At 58.0% G+C, this 22,944-nt stretch overlaps 2 protein-coding genes across 3 annotated transcripts in view; one reads left to right on the top strand and one right to left on the bottom strand.

The window, feature by feature from the left end:
• Positions 1-260: 260 nt before the first annotated feature.
• Positions 261-968, bottom strand: LOC111145774 (mitochondrial ribosomal protein L41). Its single transcript, XM_022500967.1, has one exon. It carries the CDS (start codon positions 884-886, stop codon positions 479-481), a length of 408 nt encoding a protein of 135 aa, XP_022356675.1. The 5' UTR covers positions 887-968; the 3' UTR covers positions 261-478.
• Positions 969-1,194: 226 nt separating this feature from the next.
• Positions 1,195-22,944, top strand: part of LOC111145773 (patatin like phospholipase domain containing 7) — a 59,818-nt gene continuing 38,068 nt past the window's right edge. The window contains exons 1-15 of one of the 2 annotated variants that reach the window (XM_022500963.1): positions 1,195-1,213; positions 2,608-2,639; positions 4,180-4,254; positions 4,400-4,487; positions 4,911-4,990; positions 6,704-6,795; positions 6,970-7,110; positions 7,613-7,772; positions 9,451-9,531; positions 14,658-14,786; positions 15,218-15,298; positions 16,277-16,403; positions 17,052-17,195; positions 21,460-21,560; positions 21,676-21,822. In XM_022500963.1, the coding sequence (XP_022356671.1) occupies positions 2,610-2,639; positions 4,180-4,254; positions 4,400-4,487; positions 4,911-4,990; positions 6,704-6,795; positions 6,970-7,110; positions 7,613-7,772; positions 9,451-9,531; positions 14,658-14,786; positions 15,218-15,298; positions 16,277-16,403; positions 17,052-17,195; positions 21,460-21,560; positions 21,676-21,822 (1,476 nt within the window). In that variant the 5' untranslated portion in view covers positions 1,195-1,213; positions 2,608-2,609. Of the gene's footprint in view, positions 1,214-1,659; positions 2,413-2,607; positions 2,640-4,179; positions 4,255-4,399; positions 4,488-4,910; positions 4,991-6,703; positions 6,796-6,969; positions 7,111-7,612; positions 7,773-9,450; positions 9,532-14,657; positions 14,787-15,217; positions 15,299-16,276; positions 16,404-17,051; positions 17,196-21,459; positions 21,561-21,675; positions 21,823-22,944 lie in introns of those variants that run through there. The other variant, XM_022500964.1, reaches the window with a different exon arrangement.

Raw genomic sequence — 22,944 nt, 5'->3', positions numbered from 1 at the left:
CGGAACACGCGCAGCGGGCGTGCGGGAACGGAGAGGGGGTCGTGCGCCCACCCCGTCCGCCGAGCGGGGCCCCGCGGCAGGGTTCCATCCGCACACCCCAAGACTATGCCTGAGCTCAAGGCAGATACTGGACCGACCGAGCCCCAGACAGCCCAGATACCCCGTCTGCCTTTTGCCTTATTTCCCGACGAAAGCGCCGCGCTGAGTGACCGGTTCCCAGCCGGCGGCGCGTTCCCTCCGACAGAAGACTCCGGGCCGTGTTTAGGGTTTAGCGGCGTTTATCTAGGAATTGGCATTCCCCGGAGCACACACGCCCGGGGCGACGGCTCCAACAGGCGAAGCCGGCGGCCGCGCCGGACCCCAGCCTCTGCCCCGAGCCCACGGGGAGGACGCTCGTGGCTTCCCGAAGGGCGGCTCCGTGGCCTGCCCAGGCGCCGTCCTCTGCCGCCGAGCGGGCCCCGCGTGGTGGCCGCGGCTGCTAGCGCGGGAAGTTCCTGGGGTACAGCTGGAAGAGCTTGCCGTCCTGCGTCGGCTCGAAGCCGTACTTCTCCAGCCGCGCCGGGTCCACGGTGCCGTCCCTGAAGTCCTTCTCGACGGCCGGGGCCGCGGCCTCCCGGAACAGCTGCTCGGCCGTCAGGGGCGCGTCCGGGCCCGCGGGTGCGCGGTAGCTCACGTACGGCCGCAGCCTGAAGCCCGCCAACTCGGGCACCACCAGCTCCGGGACCATCTCCTTGACCTGCACGAACTTCCCGTTGCGGCCGTGGACGCCGGTGCCCTTGGCGCCGCGGCCCTTGTAGAAGGTGCGCGGACCCCGCTTGCTGGTCCACCGGCTCATTCGGTCGGCGCCGCGCACGAGCGCGCGAGCAGCCCCGCTCAGAAGGCCCATGCCGAAGCCTGCACGCCGCGGGCGTCCCAGTCGCCCCACACGCACCGTGACCTGCCGCACTGGCCCCGCTTCCGGCGGTCCAGACGACTTCCGGCGGTTCGCGCGGCTTCCGGCGCCCTGCGCGGCTTCCGGCGGCCGGCGCGGCTTCCGACCCCCGCGCCGCAGCAAGAGTAGCTCCGATTGGTGGCGCTGCGTCCAATGTACAGCCTCGGCCCTGCGAGTGGGCGGGACCTCTGGGCCCCGGCCAATGAGCGAGGAGGTGCGACCTTGACTGCCGGGCGGCGGGGGTAGTGACGGGAGCGCGGGCGTCGGGAGCGCGCGGTCCGGGTGAGTCGCCGCAGAGCGCCCGGAGGTAGCGGGGGCCTGGGTCTGGCTCTGCGAGGAGGGGTATTCGTCAGCGCCCCCAGCCCATGCCGGGGCGCACACTGCCCCACAGGCCCGCCCGGCCCTGCGCGGTGGGAGGCGGAGCCCGAGTCCTCCGGACGCCCCGGACGTTAACCACCACCCCCAGCCCCGACGCCCGTCGACTCCAAGCCCCCAACTCCGAGGTCCCCCAGCCGTGAGGCCCGACCCCGACGCCTGTCAACCCCCAGCCTCCAGCCCCGACACCAGTAAACCTCGAGCCCCCGGCCTCGCTGGTCCCAAACCCAAATCCCTCACTTCGACGCCCGTCAACCGCGGCTCTCCAGCCCCGACGTCGGCCAGCTCCGGCGCTTGTCTACCCAAGGTTCCCCAGCTCTGATGTCCACCGACACCGACGCCCCCTAACCCCGATGGCCCCCTAAAATAACACCCCCAACCTGGATGGCCACTCACCCCGTTGCCTTCCCGACCTTGCAGCCCCCCGCCCCCGCTTCTGTCGGGCTGTGTGCTGTCTGTGCCCTCGCGGGTGCGGGCCCTGAGCTCTGCGCCACGCGGACACGGAGCGAGGGGCGCGTGGGGAGACTGCCTGGTCAGGGCACTAGCAGGCCTCTGGGCTGGGGGTGGGCGCTGCTGGCCCTTCGGGAGACTCGGCGGAGAAGGAAGGGTTTTCCATGTGGGTGGCAGAGGACAGAGGACGTTTGGCCCAGGAGCAAATGCACTATGACCCCGCATCCGGCCTCTGCGCCTGACTTCTCTGGTTGGGATTTTGGGAGAGACACGCCCTCCGTTGCTGCTTTTCTGAGGGGCCTGGGAAACACGGGGGACAGCCCCAGACCTGGCTCCTCCCCACTGGATAGGGGCAAGATGAACCAGCTCTCCAAGCTCATCCTCTTCTCAAGGTGACACATCCACCGTGAGGACTCAAGCCCACTGGCTAGAAACGCCCCTGAGGCAGGCCACTAGGTTGTCTCGCAGTTGCCCTGTTGCACCCTGTGCACCCCTGTCCTGCCCCCAGCTACAGCCCATCCCTGTGGTCCTGGGAGCTGGCTGCACTGGGCCTTGGCTGAGCCGCCCATGCTTGCCCTTGACCTGCTGGGAGAGGAGCTGGAGACTTGGCTGCCGTTGTGGGTTCCTGGGCCAACCGGGGAGAGCTGCTCGCAGAGGTGGGAGTGGCTCTGGTGAAGAGCACAGCTTTCCATCAGGGGTTTCCTTTCAGTACAGACTTCACAGAGAAAAGGAGCCCAGCAGAAAAGACTGAAAGCGTTGCTCTGCCCCATGAGCATGAGTTGGCGGGACAGTTGCCCTCCTTTGAACCAGTCTTTCTTCTTTTTACCTTGACTTTTTTTTTTCATTTTTAGCCATGAAGCAAGAGGAGGATGCCAGCCCAGAGGTATGGAACTGGAGGGTTCCAGGGATGAATCAGAGCCTCGGGACTCCCAATGAGGGGCGTTTCTGCACCCGGAGAAAGGGTCCTTTCCGCATTTGCACTGTGGGCAGCTCCTCCAAGTCAGCTGAATGGGAGCGGCAGCTTGGGCCCCTTTGTTCCCTTGTCAGAGTCGAGACCCTGCCACTTCTTCCCCTGAGGTCACAACGGTCAGTTCCTGCGTCCCCATAGGACTTTTGCTTGCTTTGACTTGAGTCTTTTCTCCGTGGAACATCTGTAGCCGTATCACAAAGTCTTTATTCCTAAAGCAGAAAAGTGGATGCATTAAAACAGCTCTGGAGCGCCTGAGACGCTCCATACAGGAGATTGCATGACTAGGTTATGGACCGCCTGTGTGACCCTTTCCTTGGTTATCCTTGGTTGTCCTTGACGGGGTGGCTGAGCTCCAAGGGACGCACCTAAGTGAAGAGTGGGTTGTGGGTCCCGTCCTGGCGACAGCTGGGCACACACTCTGGGCCAGGAGAGGCTCTGTGTCTTGGCTCTGAAGGAAGAAGCTCTCACCGCTTCCACGTGTCTGCTGAACCAAATTCAAAGACCTGGTTTTCTGGGCCGCTTGCTTATCCTGGTTTGCGGCAACTTTCTGCTCTTGAGCCTTTTTTCCAAATGCCCTTCCATTTCACTGGGTTTTCTGGCCTCCATGCTGCATCTGCTGCTCTCTCTGAGGATGGGACAAGCTACTTTAGTCCTTGGCACTTGGGGCTTGAAAGGATTAGCAGGTGCCCCGCCCCATCCTGTTCCTGGCTGCCTGGGGGGGAGGTATGTGGATACCAGGAGGAATGTGGAGTGGCTGCTTGTTTGGCTGCTTTTTCTCATTCGTTTTCATGTTTTTGGGGAATCCGCCAATATCCATGTAGGTGGCCCCAGGCATCTGCCCGTTCACCATCCTGTGCTTGCTTTTTTCTCTTCCTCCTCCCTCCCTTGGGTCTGGGCTTCTGAAGCCGCACTGACTCCTTCCCTGGGAGTCGGGGGGTGGGGCAGGCACATAACCTTTCCCTGCTATGAGCTGGTGTTCAGGGTTCTCAAAATCCAGAGGACACCTCTGGGTTTCTGACCACTGCTGTGGTCAGCTTCCATGTACCCCACTGCCAGCAGTGCACAGTCCTGTTGGTCATCGCAGGGCACTGAGGGATGGCCTTCATGGCCCCTGCGGCCAGCCGGCCTTGCTCCTCTAGACTTGGGTCTGAGAGACTTGAAAGCTGAAGATTTAGGATTCACAAGTGGTAAAGATGCCTGTGATTTGTGGTCAACACAGCACAGCTCCTGGCCCTGCCCGGCGGCTGCCTGACTGTCCCCGTGTCCCGTGGGTCACCGTGGGACAGAGGTTCCTCTGTCTCCTGAGCAGCCATGCTCAGAGGACCTCAGCAGCCCAAATCACTTCTTCCCAGGCTGCCGGCTCCCTCCCTAGCCAGCAGCTCTGTTCTTGCTGCCCTGTACAGCCGGGGCCATGCCTGTGTTGGCCCTTCCTGACCATAGTGCTCTGCCCTAGGCTGACTTCTGTTTGGGTTCCGCCCTACAATCCTGGGGCCTGCAGTTGACGGAGCAGCACTCACAGTCCACCATGGTAACCACCTCCAGTGCTTCCTGGTGGCGGGGGGGGCCCTGGGGTTCGTGGCCCCTTGCGCTCCAGGCCACTCCTTTGTGGCCAGAGTGGGGAGGGGCTCTTTGGCCGTCTTGCTGATTGGTGCTCTGTCTTTGACCTTGCCCAGCTGATGGGGATTGTGATTGGAGCCCTGCTGGCCCTGGCCCTCGTTGGCATCACTGTCTTTTTTGTATACAGAAGGGTTAGCCAAGTCCGTGAGTATCTTGCTTCAGACTCCAGCTCTAGGGGTAAGGGACAAGGGCTTGAGAGGGTGGCGGAGGTTTGGGTGTCTTGCCCTTGTTCGGAGCTCCTGGGAGCAGCTCTCAGACCTGTGGTAGCTTTTGTTGGGAACTGCTGGCCTGTCCCAGCTGAGGCTGTGCACGCTGGACCCATGGGATTTGCATATGTCCCAAGCTTTTTTGGCTCACGTTTCTGAGCAAGACGTTGGTAAGAAATGACGCGAGTCCTGCTCCCTGTGAGCCAGCCTGTGCCCACCCGGGCCCAAGAGGCCACGTGCGTTTTCCCACGCTGTGTGCCGTAGCAGGGGCAGGACAGGCTCACTGCGCGCACCCTACGGGTTGCCTGGCAGAACCCTCCTGCCTCTCTGTGGCTCAGCAACCCCCTCTCTCCCCTTGCAGGACAGGTACAGCCCACTCCTCAGTACAGGTTCCGGAAGAGAGATAAAGTGATGTTTTACGGCCGGAAAATCATGAGGAAGGTAACCTGTGCCGCTTCCCACAGGCCCCGGCACAGTGGGGCCCCGAGCAGCCTGAGGCTGCCCTCACCCTCCAACACCGCGGCCTCTGTACCCTCAGAGACCGTTAGCCAGTGTGGAGAGACGGAGGCCTCATCGGCCTGTGTGTCCTGGGGCACAGCATGTCTTGGCTTCCATGCTGAAATCGGGGGTCCTGCCGAGATGTGGACACGGGAAGGCCTCCCTTGTCAGCATCAGTCCCCACGTGGAGAATAGATGGCCTGGTCCAGTCCGTCCCGGTCAGCCCCGGCCCCCTCCCACCCCCTGAGGGCAGGAGGGACTCAACACTGCCCAGGGCTGGCCCTGCTTGAAGTACGAGTAGCTGCTGGCATTTTAGAGCGGCCTCTCCTTGCCGCTTGCCCTGGGTTCGCCACTACTATGCGTTCTCTGTAGCGAACTCGAAATCCCACAGCAGGGGCACCTGCGAGGCTCAGTGGGTTGAGCCTCTGCCTTCGGCTCAGGTCATGGTCTCAGGGTCCTGGGATGGAGCCCCGCATCGGGCTCCCCGCTCAGCAGGGGAGCCTGCTTCTCCCTCCCCCACTCCCCTGCTTGTGTTCCCTCCCTTGCTGTGTCTCTCTGTCAAATGAATAAATACAATCTTTAAAAAAAAATAAATGCCACAGGGAAGGCCTGTGGGTCCTTGTGTGGACTTCACGTTCTTCTCAGCTTCAGGCAGTGACATGGAGGTGCACCGGCGCTGGCGACAGGCCGTGGCGCGGGCTTCGAGCCTACGCATAGTCGCCTCAGCTTAGTGAGGGCCACGTGCGCTGACCTCAGGCAGGTCTTGAAGGAAACTGCACAGGCTCGAGTGGGAGGCAGTTAACCAGTGGTTCCACCGAGGACTGCAGTGGCCAGAACTGGGCTGAGGAGGACAGGAGAGTGGTCCAGTGGTGCCAGGTCACCTGGAGGGAAGGAGGAGTTGTGACCTCACACCCATAGCTCACACCATGAGGCAGGTGCTGCTCGGGGAGCAGAGGGGCATTGGCTGCCCACGGGGGGTGGCCGACGTCCAGGAACCAGCGCTCTGCACTCTTACTGCCACTCTTACCGAGGGGCAGATGAGCTAGCCTGGGGGGGTGGTGAAGGGGCAAAGACTTTCTAGACCCAGGATGGTCATGCAGGGACTCGATTCCGGGGGAATGGGGGCTGGGGGAGGCATTGGACAGGACGGGGCTAACGTCATTTATGTATTTATTAGAGAGAGGTGGTGTGCGTGCATGAGCAGGAGAGGCAGGGAAAGGGAAGGAGAATGCCAAGCACATTCCATGATGAGCCCAGAACCGGACACGGGGCTCGATCGCACAACCCTGAGGTCATGACCGGAGCCAAAGCCAAGAGTTACATTCTTAACCAACTGCGCCACCCAGCCGCCCAGGGGCCAGCTTTCAAAAGGCTGTGGAAAGGGGCTGCTGTGTCAGTGTAACAGAGGACAGGCTGAGCCCCAGGCTTGCCCGCAGAGGGAACGCAGGCCTGAGGACCTGGTGCTCTCTCGAGGGCGTCACTGTCCCCAGTACCAGGGATGGTCCCCATGTGCTGGGCAGGTGGGCAGGCAGGGCCGGAGCCTGGGAGCTGATGCCAGGCCTGCAGGCGGCCCACAGGGCAGGTGCTGGGGGCTGAGGCTGAGGCCAGGTCCATTAGGTCCCGGCTCAGGACTCGGCCTCTCCTTTTGCCCTGCAGGTGACCACGCTGCCCCACGCGCTGGTGGGTAGCACGGCGAACCCCCGGCAGCGGGTGCGGAGGAGGCCCAAAGTGCTGTCCTTGGCCAAGAGGTACTAGGAGTGTCCTTCGGAGCACACGTGCCCACGCTGCCCTCCCTGGAGGGCACTGGTGAGCCTGCTGGCCATCGCTGCTGCCCCTGGCTGCCCTGCCTCTGTGTCCACCATGCTCATGCCATCTGCTTGGAATGCCCTGGGGCTCCAGGTGCGCGGATCTCTGCTTTGTAGGATTCTGCGTTTTAAGAAGGAGTATCCAGCCCTGCAGCCGAAGGAGCCTCCGCCCTCCCTGCTAGAGGCTGACCTCACGGAGTTCGATGTGAAGAACTCGCACCTGCCGTCAGAAGTTTTGTACATGCTGAAGAACGTGCGGTAAGACAAGGAGGCCCGCCGCAGGAGGGCCCGGGCCACGCTCCCTTTCCTGGGGCCACCCCTGCAGCCCCTCATGCTGCTCTCCTGTGGTTTTGGAGGCTTGCCAGCATCTCCCTGTTCAGGAGGAAACTCAGAGCAGGTGTGGGGAGCGCGAGGCTGCGTCGAAGCTACGAGCCTTCAGTCTCGGGCTCCCTCCCATCTCTGCCTGGAAACCCTGTTCCTCTTTCTAGTGCTGCTTTGCCATCCCGGGCTTTTGTGCGCGCCTCTGGCTCAGAGTCACAGTCATGGCTCAGGCGTTCTTTAAGCTGATGGAAAAGCAGTTTATGGGAATTCCGGAAGTTTCTGCTTTGGTCCTGACGTGGATCAGGTGGCTAGTGCTGACTGGCGGGGTGAACCCCCTCTCTGCGGATCTGACCAGTGCTGACGGTGGCAAGGGCCATATCTCCATCAGCCTCCACCGGTCCTTCCTGGAAGGTCTCCCACATGCGCTCTGGTTTCACAGGGTCCTGGGCCACTTTGAGAAGCCACTGTTCCTGGAACTTTGCAAACACATGGTCTTTGTGCAGCTGCTCGAAGGAGAACATGTCTTCCAGCCAGGGGAGCCAGATACCAGCATCTATGTGGTGCAGGATGGGCGCCTGGAAGTCTGCATCCAGGACGCGGTAAGAGTGCCTGGCGGCGTTGTGGGGGGGCCGAAGGGGAGCAGGGCAAGGTGGACAGTGTGGGTCTGCTGTGTTGTGTTTGTTAAGTCAGCTCTGTACCCCACGTGGGGCTTGAGCTCATGACCCTCAAATCAAGAGCTGCGCACACTATCATCTGAGCCACCCAGGCGCTCCCGCTGTGTTTTTACTAACACGTCTGCCGCGTAAAAGATCCTTAAATGGTTCCTACTGAAAAGTTAGTATAAAACTTTAAGTTTCTGTTCTTTGGGAAAGGCACACTTTGCTGTCACAGGTGCTGGCGCAGGGTCAGTGTGCCCTTGACATCAGTGTGCTGGCTTCACTTGCGCATGGGGCGTGCCTGTCACTTACTGGGTTCAGTGGCATTTGGGGGTTTCCCGCGCTCTAGCTGTTCCAGGCCCTTGGAGGCGCCGCGCCTGTCTCCTTAGAGTGCCCCAGTGGCCACCCCCTGTTGTTGGAGCAGACTCTTGGGGGCCCCAGACTGCACAAGGTGGCCCCCTGACTTTAAGGAAGTCCCTACCAGCCTGAGCCCGGGGGGTGGGCCCTGACCCAGCAGGGCTCCCACAAGGCCTTTCTACACACGGTGCTGTCTGTGTGTGGCTTTGTTTACGCTGGACTTGGTGGGTGATGAGAAAGGAAATGGTCTTCATCCAGCCCTCAGCATCCAGGGCTGTCATCAACCCAGCTGTGGGCCTTTCCTGGAATGGAGCCTTTGGGCCAGAAAGAAGGGTTCTTGGAGGCTGACCTGGGCCAAGTTTGAACAAGTTCAAAAAGGGTTTTCCCGGGGCGCCTGGGTGGCTCAGTGGGTTAAAGCCTCTGTCTTCGGCTCAGGTCATGATCCCAGAGTCCTGGGATCGAGCCCCGTATCGGGCTCTCTGCTCAGCAGGGAGCCTGCTTCCTCCTCTCTCTCTCTGCCTGCCTCTCTGCCTGCTTGTGATCGCCGTCTGTCAAATAAATAAATAAATAAACAAAATCTTTAAAAAAAAAAAAGGGGGGGTTTTCCCGGGTCAAGCTGAGATGAAGTTCTTATACTAAATAACCACCATAGTACTCGTTTCTGTTTTAATCCAGTGGAAAAGTATATCAAAACACAATGATTGCAAACCATAAGAGACTCTTAATCTCACAAAACAAACTGAGGGTTTCCGGGTGGTGGGGGGCAGGTAGGGAGAGGGTGGTGGGGTTATGGACAGTGGGGAGGGTGTATGCTATGGTCAGTGCTGTGAAGTGTGTAAACCTGGCGATTCACAGACCTGTACCCCTGGGACTAATAATACATTATATGTTTATAAAAATATAAAAAAATTATTTTAAAAAATCACTATGATTTATAGCTGTAAGAACTGAATTTGGGCCTCACAGCCTTCTGTTTAGATCAGCAGACCTCTTAGGTTTTGTGAAATTTAGTCTAAGTCCTCCTAGTGAGAACAGGCCATGGGTTGAAGGGCCCAGCTCCGCCTGGACGTCTTGACTGCTCTTACTCAGCCTCGTGTTTTCTGTCCTCTGCTTTGGACATTATCACATCTGGAATTGCCGGAGGTCCACTAGGGCATGGCCCAACTCTCAGGACAGGTGGCAGTGGAGGTCAGGTGGCCCAGCTGGCCGGGGCTGGGCAGGGCCTCTGGTCAGCAGATGACTCTGCTCTGCTTCCCAACCGCAGGACGGCGCTGAGGTGGCGGTCAAAGAGGTTCTGGCCGGAGACAGCGTCCACAGTCTCCTCAGCATCCTGGACGTCATCACCGTGAGTCCCCTGGGTCCACCCAAAGTCACCAGGACAGCAGGTCCCCCATGCCAAGGCCAGTTCTCCCCAGTGACGAGGGGCTGGGGTATGGACTGGGGTGCACGGGACTCCCCATAGGCCAAGGGTGTGTGTGGGAGCAACTTTAACTGTGTGTTCAAGCAGAGCTGGCATTTGCTTATTCATTTTGACTCTTTTCAGTGATGGTTTTTTGGGCTGAGTGGTGTATGCACATGGTCTGCGATTCAAAAGGGACAACCGCTGTGTAGTGAAAACATTCCTCTCATCTCTTAGTCCCCAAGGCCCCTTCCTGGGAGGGGCCCTCCTGTGGGCTTCTGTGCCAGTGGGTATCTCTGTTGTCCCCAGTCTTCTGCTGAGCGTTGTGGTGAATGGTTTTGTATGCACACGGTTTCACGTATCTGGCTGCGGAGATGACCTGGGTGTGAGGGTGTGCACGCTGCCCCATGCCTGAGCCACAGTCCTGTGGCAGGACGCTGTGTCCTCACCCACCAGCCAGGCAGTCATCTCGTGTTTGATCTTCGTCAGTGCAATTGCAAAATAGCACCTCATGTTATCTTGTGATGTTTAAACTTACTGGCCTGGAACATTTTTTTATTTTAAGATTTTTATTTATTTGAGAGAGAGCGTAAGCAGGGAGAGGGACAGAAGGAGAAGCCGACTCTCTGCTGAGCAGGGAACCCAAAGCCGGGCTCAATCCCAGGACCCCGGGATCATGACCCGAGCCGAAGGCAGTCGCTCAACCCACTGAGCCACCCAGGCGCCCCGTCGTCGGACATCTCAGACATATGCAGAAGTAGACAGAAGAGTAAAATCAGTTATGTGTGCGTCATTAGCTGCAGAAAGTCTCAGCTCAGCAACCTGTTCCTTTCTCACTGACTAGAATTCAGTCTGATTTTCTCCTCCAGAGTCAAATCTCTATACAGTGAAACAAATCTTAAGCGTGCACCGCCGGAGTTCTGATAATGCACACACCTGCGTAGCTCGAAGGTGTATTTGATTTTCTCCTTACCTTCCAGGCTCTACTTCCTGGTTTCACTTTTAGCTGTTCACCAAGGCAACGTGTACCTCGGCTTCCCCCAGACATTGCACAGAGGGGTCTCCAGAGTGGTTTAAGGCCTGTTAAACCGCGGAGACCAGTCGGGTGTCTTGCAGCTCTGTGGCCTCCCTCTGCCCTGGTGAGGGTTAAGCAAAATGTAGCTTTGGTGAAGGCTCTTCTTGGTGCTTCTTGTCTCACTGTGATTTCAGACGTGGACAGGAGACACGCACTGTGACCAGGCCGCCCCGACCTGCTACGTCCCTGCCCTCCTCCTGCGGTGGGAGCCCGCCTCCCTTCAGTGGGGCAGGGTGAGGAAACAGGGCAGATGTTCGAGGGAAAATGATCCTGTGTTGTGATTAATTGGTCATCTGGAGGGACATCATTTCTGCCTAATCCAGTATTTGTGTTTGTCCCTTAAATTAAGTCTATCCAAGTAACAGATTCTTTTCTTTGTTTAAAGATTTTATTTATTTATTTGACAGACAGAGATCACAAGTAGGCAGAGAGGCAGGCAGAGAGAGAGGGGGAGGCAGGCTCCCCGCTGAGCAGAGAGACGGATGCGGGGCTTGATCCCATCCTGAGACCATGACCTGCGCCGAAGGCAGAGGCTCGACCCACTGAGCCCCCCAGGTGCCCCAACAGACAGATTCTAAAAACCGTTTCGGTGTTTTATGAGTCATTTGTCCGTCCTGCTGCCCCTGCCCAGAAAAGCCGGTTCCAGTCTTCTAGGGCGTCTGGGGCAGTGGGGAGATTTGGCCCTTGGCTGAAGTTTGCCGTCCTGGACCATCAGTGTGACCTGTCAGGACTAGGTTGATCAGGCTCAGTGGGGGCATAAGGTAACCTGGGTTGCTGGAAATGTCCTATACCTTCATTCGAGTGCTGGATCTATGGACTAATGATAAAAAGAAAAGTAGCGCGAGCTCCTTGGAAGCTGGCTCTGAGCCCGTGTGCTCAGGGTTTGTCCTCCGGGGTTCACTGCAGGAAGGCTGGCAGGGGGCCCACAGGTCACCATCAGCAGGTTTTCTCCTCTAAAGCCGAGTCTCAGACAGGAATCTGCCAATGTCCTGCCATCGAGGAAGTGGTTTGGAGTCGGGGAAGGAGTGTGGGGTTGCTCCGAGCAGGCAGACACCGTCCTCCCGCCCAGGTGTGAGATGGTGCCCTGCCCTTGGCTCTGCTGAAGGTCTAGGTGCTCGGGCCTGTCTGCTTCACCTTCTGCAGGACCCCCTCGGCCCGCTGCAGGGTGGGGAGGGGCTCGGGCCTTCCCATGAGGGTGCGTTTCACCAACTTGACCCTCTACCCCCAAAGGGAACGGTTCAACTTTCATCTGACAGCTGTGTCAGCCGCCACTCTGTCACATCCTTTCCCCGGCTTCCAAAATGTGGCTAAATGTCTCTTCTGCTCTTAGCTTTCGTCTTGACTCTAGGAGGTGTCTTTCTTTCTTTTTTCTTTTTTTAAAGATTTTATTTACTTATTTGACAGAGATCACAAGTAGACAGAGAGGCAGGCAGAGAGAGGGGGAAGCAGGCTCCCCGCTGAGCAGAGAGGGACTCGATCCCAGGACCTTGGGACCATGACCTGAGCCGAAGGCAGAGACTTAACCCTCTGAGCCACCCAGGCGCCCCCTTGGAGGTGTCTTTCTAGCAGAGCAGAGACCAGTGGGCCTGCCGTAGAGATGCACACTCCGGTTCAAACTACACTCTTTAATGGGAGGTGGTCTTTATTATTATTTTTTCGACTGAAGTAACAACATACTCTTTTGATACCTAGGTAATTTTGGTTCTTTTAGTTTTTTTCCATTTTACTGAGACACGGTCGGCACATGTGCCTGCGTGTGTGTGGTGCACGGCAGGGCGTCTCGGTTTACCTCTGCTGCGAGGTGATCCTACGACAGGTCCGGCTCACACCCATCAGCTCACGGAGACACATTTAAACGAGCTGTGATGAGCTCCTGAGGCCCCCCCTTCCCAGCGTTCCTACGTGTCCTGCGGCAGCCACGGGAACCCTGGCGCTCGTTGTATCCCTGGTACTCACCGTCCTGATGCGCGAGCTGGAACTCGGGAACTTCGACCACCTTACCCCGGCTCCCCTTGCCTTACTACGTTAACTTTTACAGTCGTTATGGAACATTCCACAGACACAGAAATGGACGAGGTAGTAAGCAGCCGCGTGAGCTGTCACACAGGCATGTAGCCATCACCAGGCTGCCTGGCTGTAAACCCGCCCTCCACTGTCCCTCTCCTTTCGTCAGAGGACAGCTGCGCCCTCTGCAGCGCGTGGCACGGAGGCTCCCGCCCTGACCCTGCGTGGCTTTATGCTGTGCGCAGCTCCTTGGCTGCCGGGCCTCTGCGGGTTGATGGGGCCAGGCCCCCGCGGGCAGGCCGTGTCCCAGTCCGGCCGTCCACACCACCGTCCCGCTGCCCGCTGCTCAGCTTGGTTACGGTTGTTTCTCGTTCTGCTGCTGCTGCTGAGCACGTTTGGAAAAGCAGGAGGCGTTCCTGGGCGTCTGCGCCTGCGCCTTGGGCGCACTCTCAGCAGGTCAGGCTCTCTCTGTGGTTCACACAGTTTTTCCATCTGAGGTGAGGTTAGAAGTGTTGTTTTTCTAAATAAGTCAATTTGGAAATAAGTAGCCCACGAGCCAGTTTTAACAGCAGTGGCTACGCGGTCATTCCCTTTTCCCACCTTTTCCCCAAACATACGCACCTGCTTTTCTCTCTGATTCTTGGACAGAGATGAGAGTTGCCATCTGATGGGGTTTGTGGGGTCCTCCCTTGGCTCTCCCGGGACCTCCTGGCTGCTTGACTTGCTCGTGAGTGGGGGACTGGGTGAGGCCACGTGCAGGACACAACTTCTACCCACTGTGTGCCCACAGAGGCAGTGCCCGCTCTCTGTAGGGTGGCCGAGTGGTGTGTAAGCGATGAGGGGGTGTGCGGGCACCTTTGGCCTCACGAGGGGGCAGGGAACCCAGAGCCGGCCTGAACTTTCTGGGCTTTAATCCCTGGCAGGCAACTGCTCTGTGCTCCTGTTTCTTGTGGCATAGTTGTGGTCTCCCAGGGACACTTTTTTTTTTTTTTTAAAGATTTTGTTTATTCATCTGACAGAGACCACAAGTAGACAGACGCAGGCGGGGGTGGGGGGAAGCAGGCTCCCCGCTGAGCAGAGAGCCCGATGTGGGGCTCGATCCCAGGACCCTGAGATCATGATCTGAGCTGAAGGCAGAGGCTTAACCCACTGAGCCACCCAGGCACCCCACACTTTTCTTTTTATAAAGGATGTGAAATGAGCAGAAAAGGGAAGAGATATAACGGAGTCGCAGAGCTCCTTAGAGTGTTTTGAGAACCACATGCCCAGGTTCCCAACGCACAGGGCTTGGTCAGGAGGTCAGGACTACCACAGCTCCCCACTGTGGGCAGACTTCCCGGCGTGGCCAGCCCCGTCCTGAGACTGCCAGGCCTCACCTGTGAACACAGACATCGCTGGCTGGGTGAGAGGCTTCCCCCAGGAACCAGAGCCAAGACTGGCCACGTTCCTCACCATTCAGCCCTGGCAGTGCAGCCGTGGTGTGTGTGTGTGTGGGCCACAGAAACCCATCCGTGGCTGGGGCGTAGCGCAGCGTGGTGCAGCCACTGTGGAAACAGTGTGGTAGTTTCCTGAAAGTTAAAAATGTGTGTACCGGGCGGCCCAGAAGCCGTATGTGAACATTTATGACGGCTATCTGTATAATTGCCCCAAGCTGGAAACAAGCCAGACGCCCTTTAGAGCAGCACGGCAGGCCTCAAGCTGCCGTCTCAGGGAAGGGAGCCAGTGCTGTGTGGTGCCATTTATGTGACGTTTTGACAAAGGCAAACCGTCAGGACAGATGGATGCCGGTGGCTGCGGGAAGCATCAGGGACGGCTCGGGCAGCGTCCTGGCTGGAGAAGCAGGCTCCGCGTGCTCCCGCTGGGCGGGCAGCTCCTCGAGCGGCGAGGTGCAGTGGGGCCGTGGCAGGCGCTTCCGTGTGCAGCCACGTGCTGGTGTCTCATCCCTTTTGGGGACGGGGGTGCTGGGAGCGGCCTGACCTTGGTGTCCTTGCAGGGCCACACCGCTCCGTACAAAACCGTGTCCGCCCGCGCTGCTGTGCCTTCCACCGTCCTCCGGCTCCCAGTGCCGGCTTTTCAAGGCGTGTTTGAGAAGTATCCCGAGACCCTGGTGAGGGTGGTGCAGGTGGGTCCCGTGCAGGAGCCCCTCTGGCCCCGGCGCCGGGGTGCCAAGTGCTTACCGCAGCTGCGGCGTCGGTTCCGAGGGCCGCACACCCAGGAGGGCGCGTCTGCCGCAGGTGCAGGAAGGACTATGGTGGTTTTTTGAAGGATTTGTAACATATGTTTTATAGTCAAAGTTAATACTCATGACCTCAAAGAGGTCTTCAGAGCTCCCACTTGCCCCCCAAAGAGTTGTTTTTTTTGTTACTAAATTTGTCATTTTCAAGTAATCTTAGATTTACTGACAACCTGCACAGTCAGTGCGGTGTCCCTGCGCGCCGACGGCTGCCGTCCTGGGTTGCGCACGGGGCACTGTCAGGCCCGGGGGCTTCAGGTTGTGCTGGGGCTGGGGCCTGCGGGAGGCCTGGGCCCAGCACAGCTGGCTGTCCCTCGCAGATAATCATGGTGCGGCTACAGAGGGTCACCTTTCTGGCTCTGCACAACTACCTGGGCCTGACCACAGAGCTCTTCAACCCAGTGAGTGTGGCCTCGCAGCCTCGCTGTGGCGCCGGGACCCTGGGCCTGGGGAGGGGTTGGTGGGGCTGTGTTTACTCCTCTGCCGTGAAGCCGGGGCTGGCGGGTGAGTCGGCAGCTCAATTCTCGCGAGGCCGTGCGCTGAGAAACTGGTCCCACCTGAGAGATTTGGGGTATGGGGCCCCTCCAATGCCCATTCTGGGAGAGCCGATAGTTTGGCCTGAATGTGGCTCCTTCAGTCACCTCGGTCCATAAGGTCCCCTGCCCCTTTCCTGTTGTCCAACGGGCACACGCTGCCTGCCTGCCAGTGGAGGCAGTCCCCTCCTGTCCCTCGGGGTCCCTCCTGTTGGCACTGGGGGCGGAGGGGCCAACTTGCTCCCTGCAGAGCTGCTGTGAGCAGTCGATATAGATGAAACCCTCGTGGGCCCTGCTTCAAGGGGACCTGGATGCGGATCGCTCATTCCTGGGGTCAGCCCTGCATGTGGGGTTCTCCTGCTTCTGATGGGTTTTAGGGTTTATTGTTTTCCTTCACTGGTATTTTAAGGCAGATCCTTTTGTTTTCTGCATTACCTTTCTTATTTATTTATTTATTTGTCAGAGAGTGAGGGAGAGAGAGCGAGCACAGGCAGACAGAATGGCAGGCAGAGGGAGAAGCAGGCTCCCCGCCGAGCAAGGAGCCTGATGTGGGACTCCAGGACGCTAGGATCATGACCTGAGCCGAAGGCAGCTGCTTAACCAACTAAGCCACCCAGGCGTCCCATTACCTTTCTTTTTAATGAAGAGCGTTAAGGTTTCTGACAATGTTGACCACCATTTAAATATGATAGAGTAGCCAGGAGAAAGCCCACTGGGCTCCTGTTGCTTCAAGCACACGGCTGGTCTCTGTGCTGGTTGCCACCCCTCTTGTTCTCCCAAGTGTGGCTGCTGAGAGCACTAGCCCAGGTGTGACCCTGGAGCACCAGCTGCTCTCTCACATCCCAGGAGAGCCAGGCCATCCCCCTGGTGTCTGTGGCCAGTGTGGCTGCCGGGAAGGCCAAGAGGCAGGCGTGCTGCGGCTCTGAGGATCGTCTGGAGAGGCCCCTGCGGCCCCAGGAGACCTGCGACCCAGGTACAGTCCCCAGACTGGCCTCCAGCCTGAGTCTGGGTCTCCTTCCCACCCCAGCCACCCCTCCCCTCTCCCCTGTCTCTGTGGGAGGACTTGGCCCCACGGAAAAGCTGTCAGGAGCAGATTCCAAGCCTCCTGTTGCTCCGAGCTTTTGAGAAGGTCCCAGATCTGGGGAAAGAAACTGTCCATTGAGGCTTCTTGGCTACGAGTCACCTTCAGGGTGACTGTAACACACAGCCACGCTAATGAGTGTGGCGTAGCTCACCTGTGTGTTTACGGACTCATGGACCAAAGCTGCAGTGCCCAGCTCAGAGCCTTCCCAGAAGGTGGTTTTCAGGCTCGTTCACCTGAGGAGCCGGTGGAGCACCAATGTGTGCCAGGCTCATGCCAAGTGTGCCGAGATGGTCCCCTCAGCTAGGACCGCCACTGGGAAGGGGACCCGCAAGTCCTCAGCCTGGTGGAGGAGGCTGGCTGTGAGGGGCAAGTCAGTTCAGGAAGACCTAGGAGGGGCAGAGCAGGGCCTGCGTCCAAGGCCGGCCCGCCATGCCTCAGGCAGGTGGGTGCTGACACTGAGGCCTCGGGGCCTTGAGACGTGAGCTTTGTGTGCCACCGTGAGAACAGAGGGCTTCCTTCCTACCTGTCGCCTCCCAGCGGATCGAGGGGGCAGCCGTGCAGCGGGCTCGGGGCCGCCGCTGAAGAGGAGCCGGTCCTTCCCACTGCCTTCCGTCCATGAAGAGACCCTGGATGAGCTTGGCAAGGCCCGGGCAGGAGACCAGATGCCTCTTGTCCCACTCGGTAAGGCATTGGACACCCTGAGCTTGGAGCATTTACGGGTGGGCAAGCTCTGAGGCCTAGAGGACCCTGTGCCCACACTCTGGCTCAATTAGGTGCGGTGGCGAGTGTCTTGCTGCCCTGAGCATCCTGTGGGCTCCTCTCTACACTGCCCTGTTTTACCCTTGCCTGGCGTCTGTGTCCCAGGGCTCCGCATCCCTGTGGCTGCGCCGGGCCGCTGCGGGAGTGCCTCCCCCAGGGCCATCCTTTGTCCCCTGTGCTGGGCTGTGGTCGCCAGCACACCGCTGTGTGGCATCCTCTGCTGAAATGGGTCTCCTAGGCCCTCTGGCCCTTCAGCTGCCACCAGTACCTGCTTTCGTTAAAGCCGAGTTCTCAGGGCGCCTGGGGGGCTCTGTCGGTGAAGCGTCCGTCTTCGGCTCATGTCATGATCCCGGAGTCCTGGGGTCTGGCTCTGCATCGGGCTCTCTGCTCCGCGGGGAGCCTGCTTCTCCCTCTTCCGCTTCCCCTACTTGTGCGTTCCCTCCACCTCTCTCTCTCTCCTTCTGTCAAACAAGTAAATAAAATCTTTAAAAAACGAAGCCAAGCTCTCCAGGGGCTGTCCGTGCGGGCTCCTCCCCGCTCTGCCTCTGCTGCGCTGTCTCGGAAGCTCTCTGCCCCTCTCTGGGCCCCTTGCCCACGGGACCTGGTCATGGGCTCCATGTGCTGCGGCCTGGACGCTCTCCCGGGGCGACCCACGGTGCTGCCGGGGACTCCCATGCTCACCCCCCACCGCCGTCTGCACAAACTAGCTCGCTCCTTCTCGCCTTCTAATTCTGCTCTCACGTTGGAGAGTCTGTCTTGTTTGTGTGTTCTCTGAGTCGTTGGCGGTTTCATCGTCTGGTGTGTTTGAGACCCGTTTGGGTTCCCTCTTCCAGAACTGTCTGTTCAGGGGTGCGTGGCTGGCTGGGTCGGTCGAGTGTGTGATGCTTGATCTCAGGGTTGAGCTCGAGCCCCCCGGTGGGTGTGGAGACTACTTTTAAAAAAAAACAAAGAACTGTCTGCTCGTATTCTCTGCCCGCTTCTAGCGCCTTCCTCCTTGCTCTGGCCTCATTCACTGGGGCCTGAGTGTGTCCTCCCAGGTCCTCTTCTGCAAGCGGCATCGTCCGCCTTCCGCACGTACGGCTCCTTCCTTTGCCCTTCGTGCTTGTTCGAAGTCAGAGATTCAGCCTGTCCTTACTTTGTGTGGTGATAACTTACACGGTGCCGTTCACGAAACAGTCTTTTGTTTCCTATTGCCTTTTTTGGTGCCATCTTTCTTTGGTGTCAAGTTTTTGAATATACATTTATTTTTGGGGTTTTTTTGAAGATTTTATTTATTTGACAGAGATACAGTGAGAGAGGAAACACAGGCAGGGGGAGTGGAAGAGGGAGAAGCAGGCTTCCCGCTGAGCTGGGAGCCTAAGGCGGGGCTTGATCCCAGGACCCTGGGATCATGATCTGAGCCAGGCAGACGCTTAACGACTGAGCCACCTGGGCGCCCCCCCCTACTTTTTTCTTTAGTAAAAGTCTTTTTTTTTTTTTTTTAAGATTTTATTTATATATTTGACAGACAGAGATTACAAGTAGGCAGAGAGACAGGCAGAGAGAGGGGCGGAAGCAGGCTCCCTGCTGAGCAGAGAGCCCAATGCGGGGCTCAACCCCAGGACCCCGAGATCATGACCCGAGCCGAAGGCAGACGCTTAACCCACTGAGCCACCCAGGCGCCCCTAGTAATAGGTTTTTGGAGATGTATTTCACATACCATTGAGTTCACTTTTTTAAAGTGTATCATTCATTAGTATATTCGCAAAATGTAATCTCAGAACATTCTGTCAGCCAGCAGAGACGTCCAGTCAGCTCTGCCCCGGCCCCAGGCAGCCACGGGTCTGCTTTCTGTCTCTGCGCCTCGCCCGCTCTGGGTAGTTCATGACCTGGATCTTCTCTCCAGGCATCTTGTGTTCTCCTGGGATGTTCACCTGCTTCTGCCCGGGCACCAGGTTGTTTTTGGTTCTCACTGACCGTTTCCGCCCGTGTAACATGAGCACAGGAGGTGTAGATCGTCAACGGGCCGTGGGGCCACGGCTCACAAACAGCTCGCCTGTGAGGCCAACGCCCACATGCAGAAAGCAGCAGCTCCAGCCCCCCTCATCCGAGGTGTCAGGCTCGCCACCTGTCCCACCGGGCTCCCTGCTCTCCTGAGTCCCCGCAGCGCGAGCTGGGGCCGGGTTTTGCTGCGTCCGTGCAGCTGGTGTCTCGTGCCCATCCGTGTCATGTGCCGCAAAACACAGCTGTACTCAGCGGAGGGTCCGGTGTCTGGTGCGAACACACCGCGTTTGTGTGTCCGTTGAGCACATGTCCCTGCTCCCGCGGGAAGGGCTGGTCAAAGAGCGCTTGCCCTCGGCTCAGGAGACGTGGCGCGCGGTCTTCTGGGCGCCGCTCGGGTGTGTGCTTCCCCGCCCTCCTGAGGCTTTGTCGCCCTGTAGGGGCCCCAGCACGTGTAGCTGTCAGCATTTGGATCTGGGCGATTCAGGCCTCTGTCCCACTCAGGCACTCTTGGCCTTCTGCGTCAGTGCTGCTGGCAGGAGGCCCCCACCCGCCCGCTGGCTTCTTCCTATCTTCCTCACCCCAGCTGCTCTGGCCCAGTGGGCCCCACGGTGGCCGCTGCCTGTCCTCCTGACGACTCCTGAGCCCTAGGACTTGTCACCTCCATTGGGGTTGGCTGCATGGTCTTTCGTGTGCTCTTCTCTTGGATTGTCACCGCTCCTAATGGGCTGACGGTTCTTTAGGTCTCTGTGCGAGTCCGTTTGGGGATGTGTGTGGAAGATATTTTCTGCTCTCACTTTTCACATGCTTAAGAGTGTCTTCTCATGAATAGAAGTTTGTAAAATTAATGGAGTCCAATTTATCAAATTTTTTTCTTCTGTAATTAATGCATCTTTTGTCCTGTTTAGGAAATCTGCCTGTAAGAGTTAACATTTTACCTTTCATATTTATCTCTCTAGGATTGGCTCTTTGATCTAAAGTGCATACAGGACATGATACACTTTTTTCCATATGGCTATTCGGCTGACCTGCCCCATTTTAAAAAATGTGTTTCGCAAATTTTTCAAATAAAAAAACTTCAGTGACAGATAACTGAGACTAAAAGCAGGCCCCTGTCCTAAAGTTCGACTCAGGATCACACAGTTCCGCAAACATGCAGGCACAGTCGCTTCCCGCGGGTCCTGCGGGTGGTGCCCTGTGTGAGATCTGGGTCTGCAGAGAGCGGAGGGACTCCGGCGTCTTACATGCTGTCTGCACCGCACGCGATGTGCGTAAACTGACAATCAGAGCAGCACTGTGTAGAGCTGTGTGACCGTTACCGTGCGCATGGGTTAGTCACAGGGACCATGGTACAGTTTTATTTTTAACAATATCTTTTTTGAAGATTTACTTATTTAAGAGAGAGCACAAGTTGGGGGGGCAGAGGGAGAGGGGGAATTTCAGGCTGACTCTGTGCTGAGCACAGAGCCTGACACGGGGCTTGATCTCCTGACCCTGATGTCACAACTGGAGCCGAAATTAAGAATTGGACAGAATTGGACTGTGCCACCCAGGCGCCCCAGCTGGGTTTAATTTTTTAATTTTTTAAAAAATATTTTATTCATTTATTTGACAGAGAGAGAGCACAAGTAGGTGGAGAGGCAGGCAGAGAGGGGGGAAGCAGGCTCCCGGCTGAGCAGAGAGCCCGACGCGGGACTCGATCCCAGGACCCTGAGCTCATGACCTGAGCCGAAGGCAGAGGCCTAACCCACTGAGCCGCCCAGGCGCCCCAAAACAATAATATGTTAATAAGATACGTAACATGAATACGTTGTCACGTAATATAATGATACTACAGCAAATACTGGGAATGCACAGTGTCTCGGGATTAAGAGTTGGTTGTGGGGGCGCCCAACTGGCTCAGCCAGTGGAGTGTGGGTCTCTTGATCTCAGATTTGTGAGTAAGAGCCCCATCTTAGGTATAGAGATTACTTAAAAATAAAATCTTCAAAAAAATTTTTTTAATTAAAAAAAAAACTTGGTTGTGGGTCACAAGAGAGCATGCGTGCCAGCACGGTGGCTGCAGTCCAGTGACCCGCGTCTCAGCTCCCAGGGTCTGTGCCGTTCCGCCTGCAGGGGGAGAGCTCAGCCAGCCCTCCGCCAGTGTGTATGGACCCACGTGTCCGGCGGGTCAGCACAGTGTCCTGGTTCTTCCCTCCATTTGTAGGGAACATAGCAGGGGCTACCTCAGACCTGAGGATGGCATGTGACCGTGCCAGGGTCCTCCTCCAGGCAGAGGAACGCCCTGGGAGCGCCATGGCCAGCAAGGTAGGCGGGGACCCTCTCTCCTCTATCAGGCTGTGCTCTGCCTTGGCATAGTGCTCCCTGCGGGAACCTTGTCCCTGCCACGTCCCTCTGACTGTGCTGCCTGTGCTCTTTCAAGTCCAAGAGGAACGTGACGGTTGCAGACGCTCCCTCTGCGGTCTTCCACTACTCAGAGGCCAACTCCAACGAGACTGCCTGCAGCAGGAAGACAGACGCCATCTTCAGAGCCGCCAAGAAGGACCTGCTCACCTTGATGAAGCTGGACGTAAGTAGCCACTCTCCTGCCCTCTCTCCGGCTGAGGTGAGCAGGGAGACGCGCACAGTCTCTGGAGGGGCGGGTGCCGACTCCCACAAACTCTTCTTATAAGAACCCACTGCTTTTGGGCCTTGTGTCCTGGGTCGGGGCCCCCACAGGCCCTGCCTGAGGCGGGGCTCCCTTTGGGACTGCTCAGGACGGCGTCCTGCTGCTGCTGGCTTTGCACACCCTCTCCCTGGCACCGTCTTCTCAGCGCCCCTTGCCCTCCCCCGCGTGCTTGCAGGGGCAGGAACGGGCCGAGCATCCTGTGCGCTCTGCACACTTCGGACACCCCCAGGATGCCCTGTGAGGGTTAAAAGTGACCATCTCCTGACTGGGTCTTCATCACGTGCCCATTTTCTCTTTATCCTTTTCTCCCCTCACATTTTAAAGAGTTGTGAATACCCTGTATACAGAAGGATGTGGGTGCCCATGGAACCACCATGCCAGGGACCAAACTGTTAGTAGCTCCCCAAAACCAGCTGGGTGCCCTCTGTGGCCCCGGCCCCTCCTCTCCAGGAAGCACTGCCCAGCGCCTGTGTGGGGACTCTCTGTGCGTGACTCATCCCATGTGGCCCCTGGGCCTGCTGTTCCTTGCTTGGTGGCCTGTCTGTGACTTGCCCACATGGTTGCTGGTCCTGGAGGCTCTGCCAGCACAGGACTCAGTGTCCATCCCTTGTCCACGCTGTGGAGGGACATGAGTGGACATGTCTGTGTCCCGGAGGTTGTGCATCCCCTCGCCCAGATCAGGGGCTCCCGTGGCCTTGCATGCATGACAGCGTCCAGGTTTTCAGCCTTTTCCGTTTCAGATAATACGGGCACAGTGTTGAGTACAGCTTTTTTTTTTTTTTAAGATTGTATTTATTTATTTCACAGAGAGAGACACAGTGGGAGGGAACACAAGCAGGGGGAGAGGGAGAGGGAGAAGCAGGGTTCCTGCAGAGCAGGGAGCCCGATGCAGGGCTCGATCCCAAGACCCCGGGATCACCACCTGAGCTGAAGGCAGATGCTTAATGACTGAGCCACCCAGGCGCCCCAGCTTTTGGTTTGAATGACATTTTCTTTTTTTTTTTTTTTTTTTTTTTAAGATTT

This window comes from Enhydra lutris, unplaced genomic scaffold (genome assembly GCF_002288905.1).
Source record: "Enhydra lutris kenyoni isolate GAN:26980312 unplaced genomic scaffold, ASM228890v2 scaffoldscaffold13, whole genome shotgun sequence".
Lineage (NCBI taxonomy): Eukaryota > Metazoa > Chordata > Mammalia > Carnivora > Mustelidae > Enhydra > Enhydra lutris.
The sequence above is the reverse complement of the archived record's forward strand: the minus strand, read 5'-3'. Positions and strand labels throughout refer to the sequence as shown.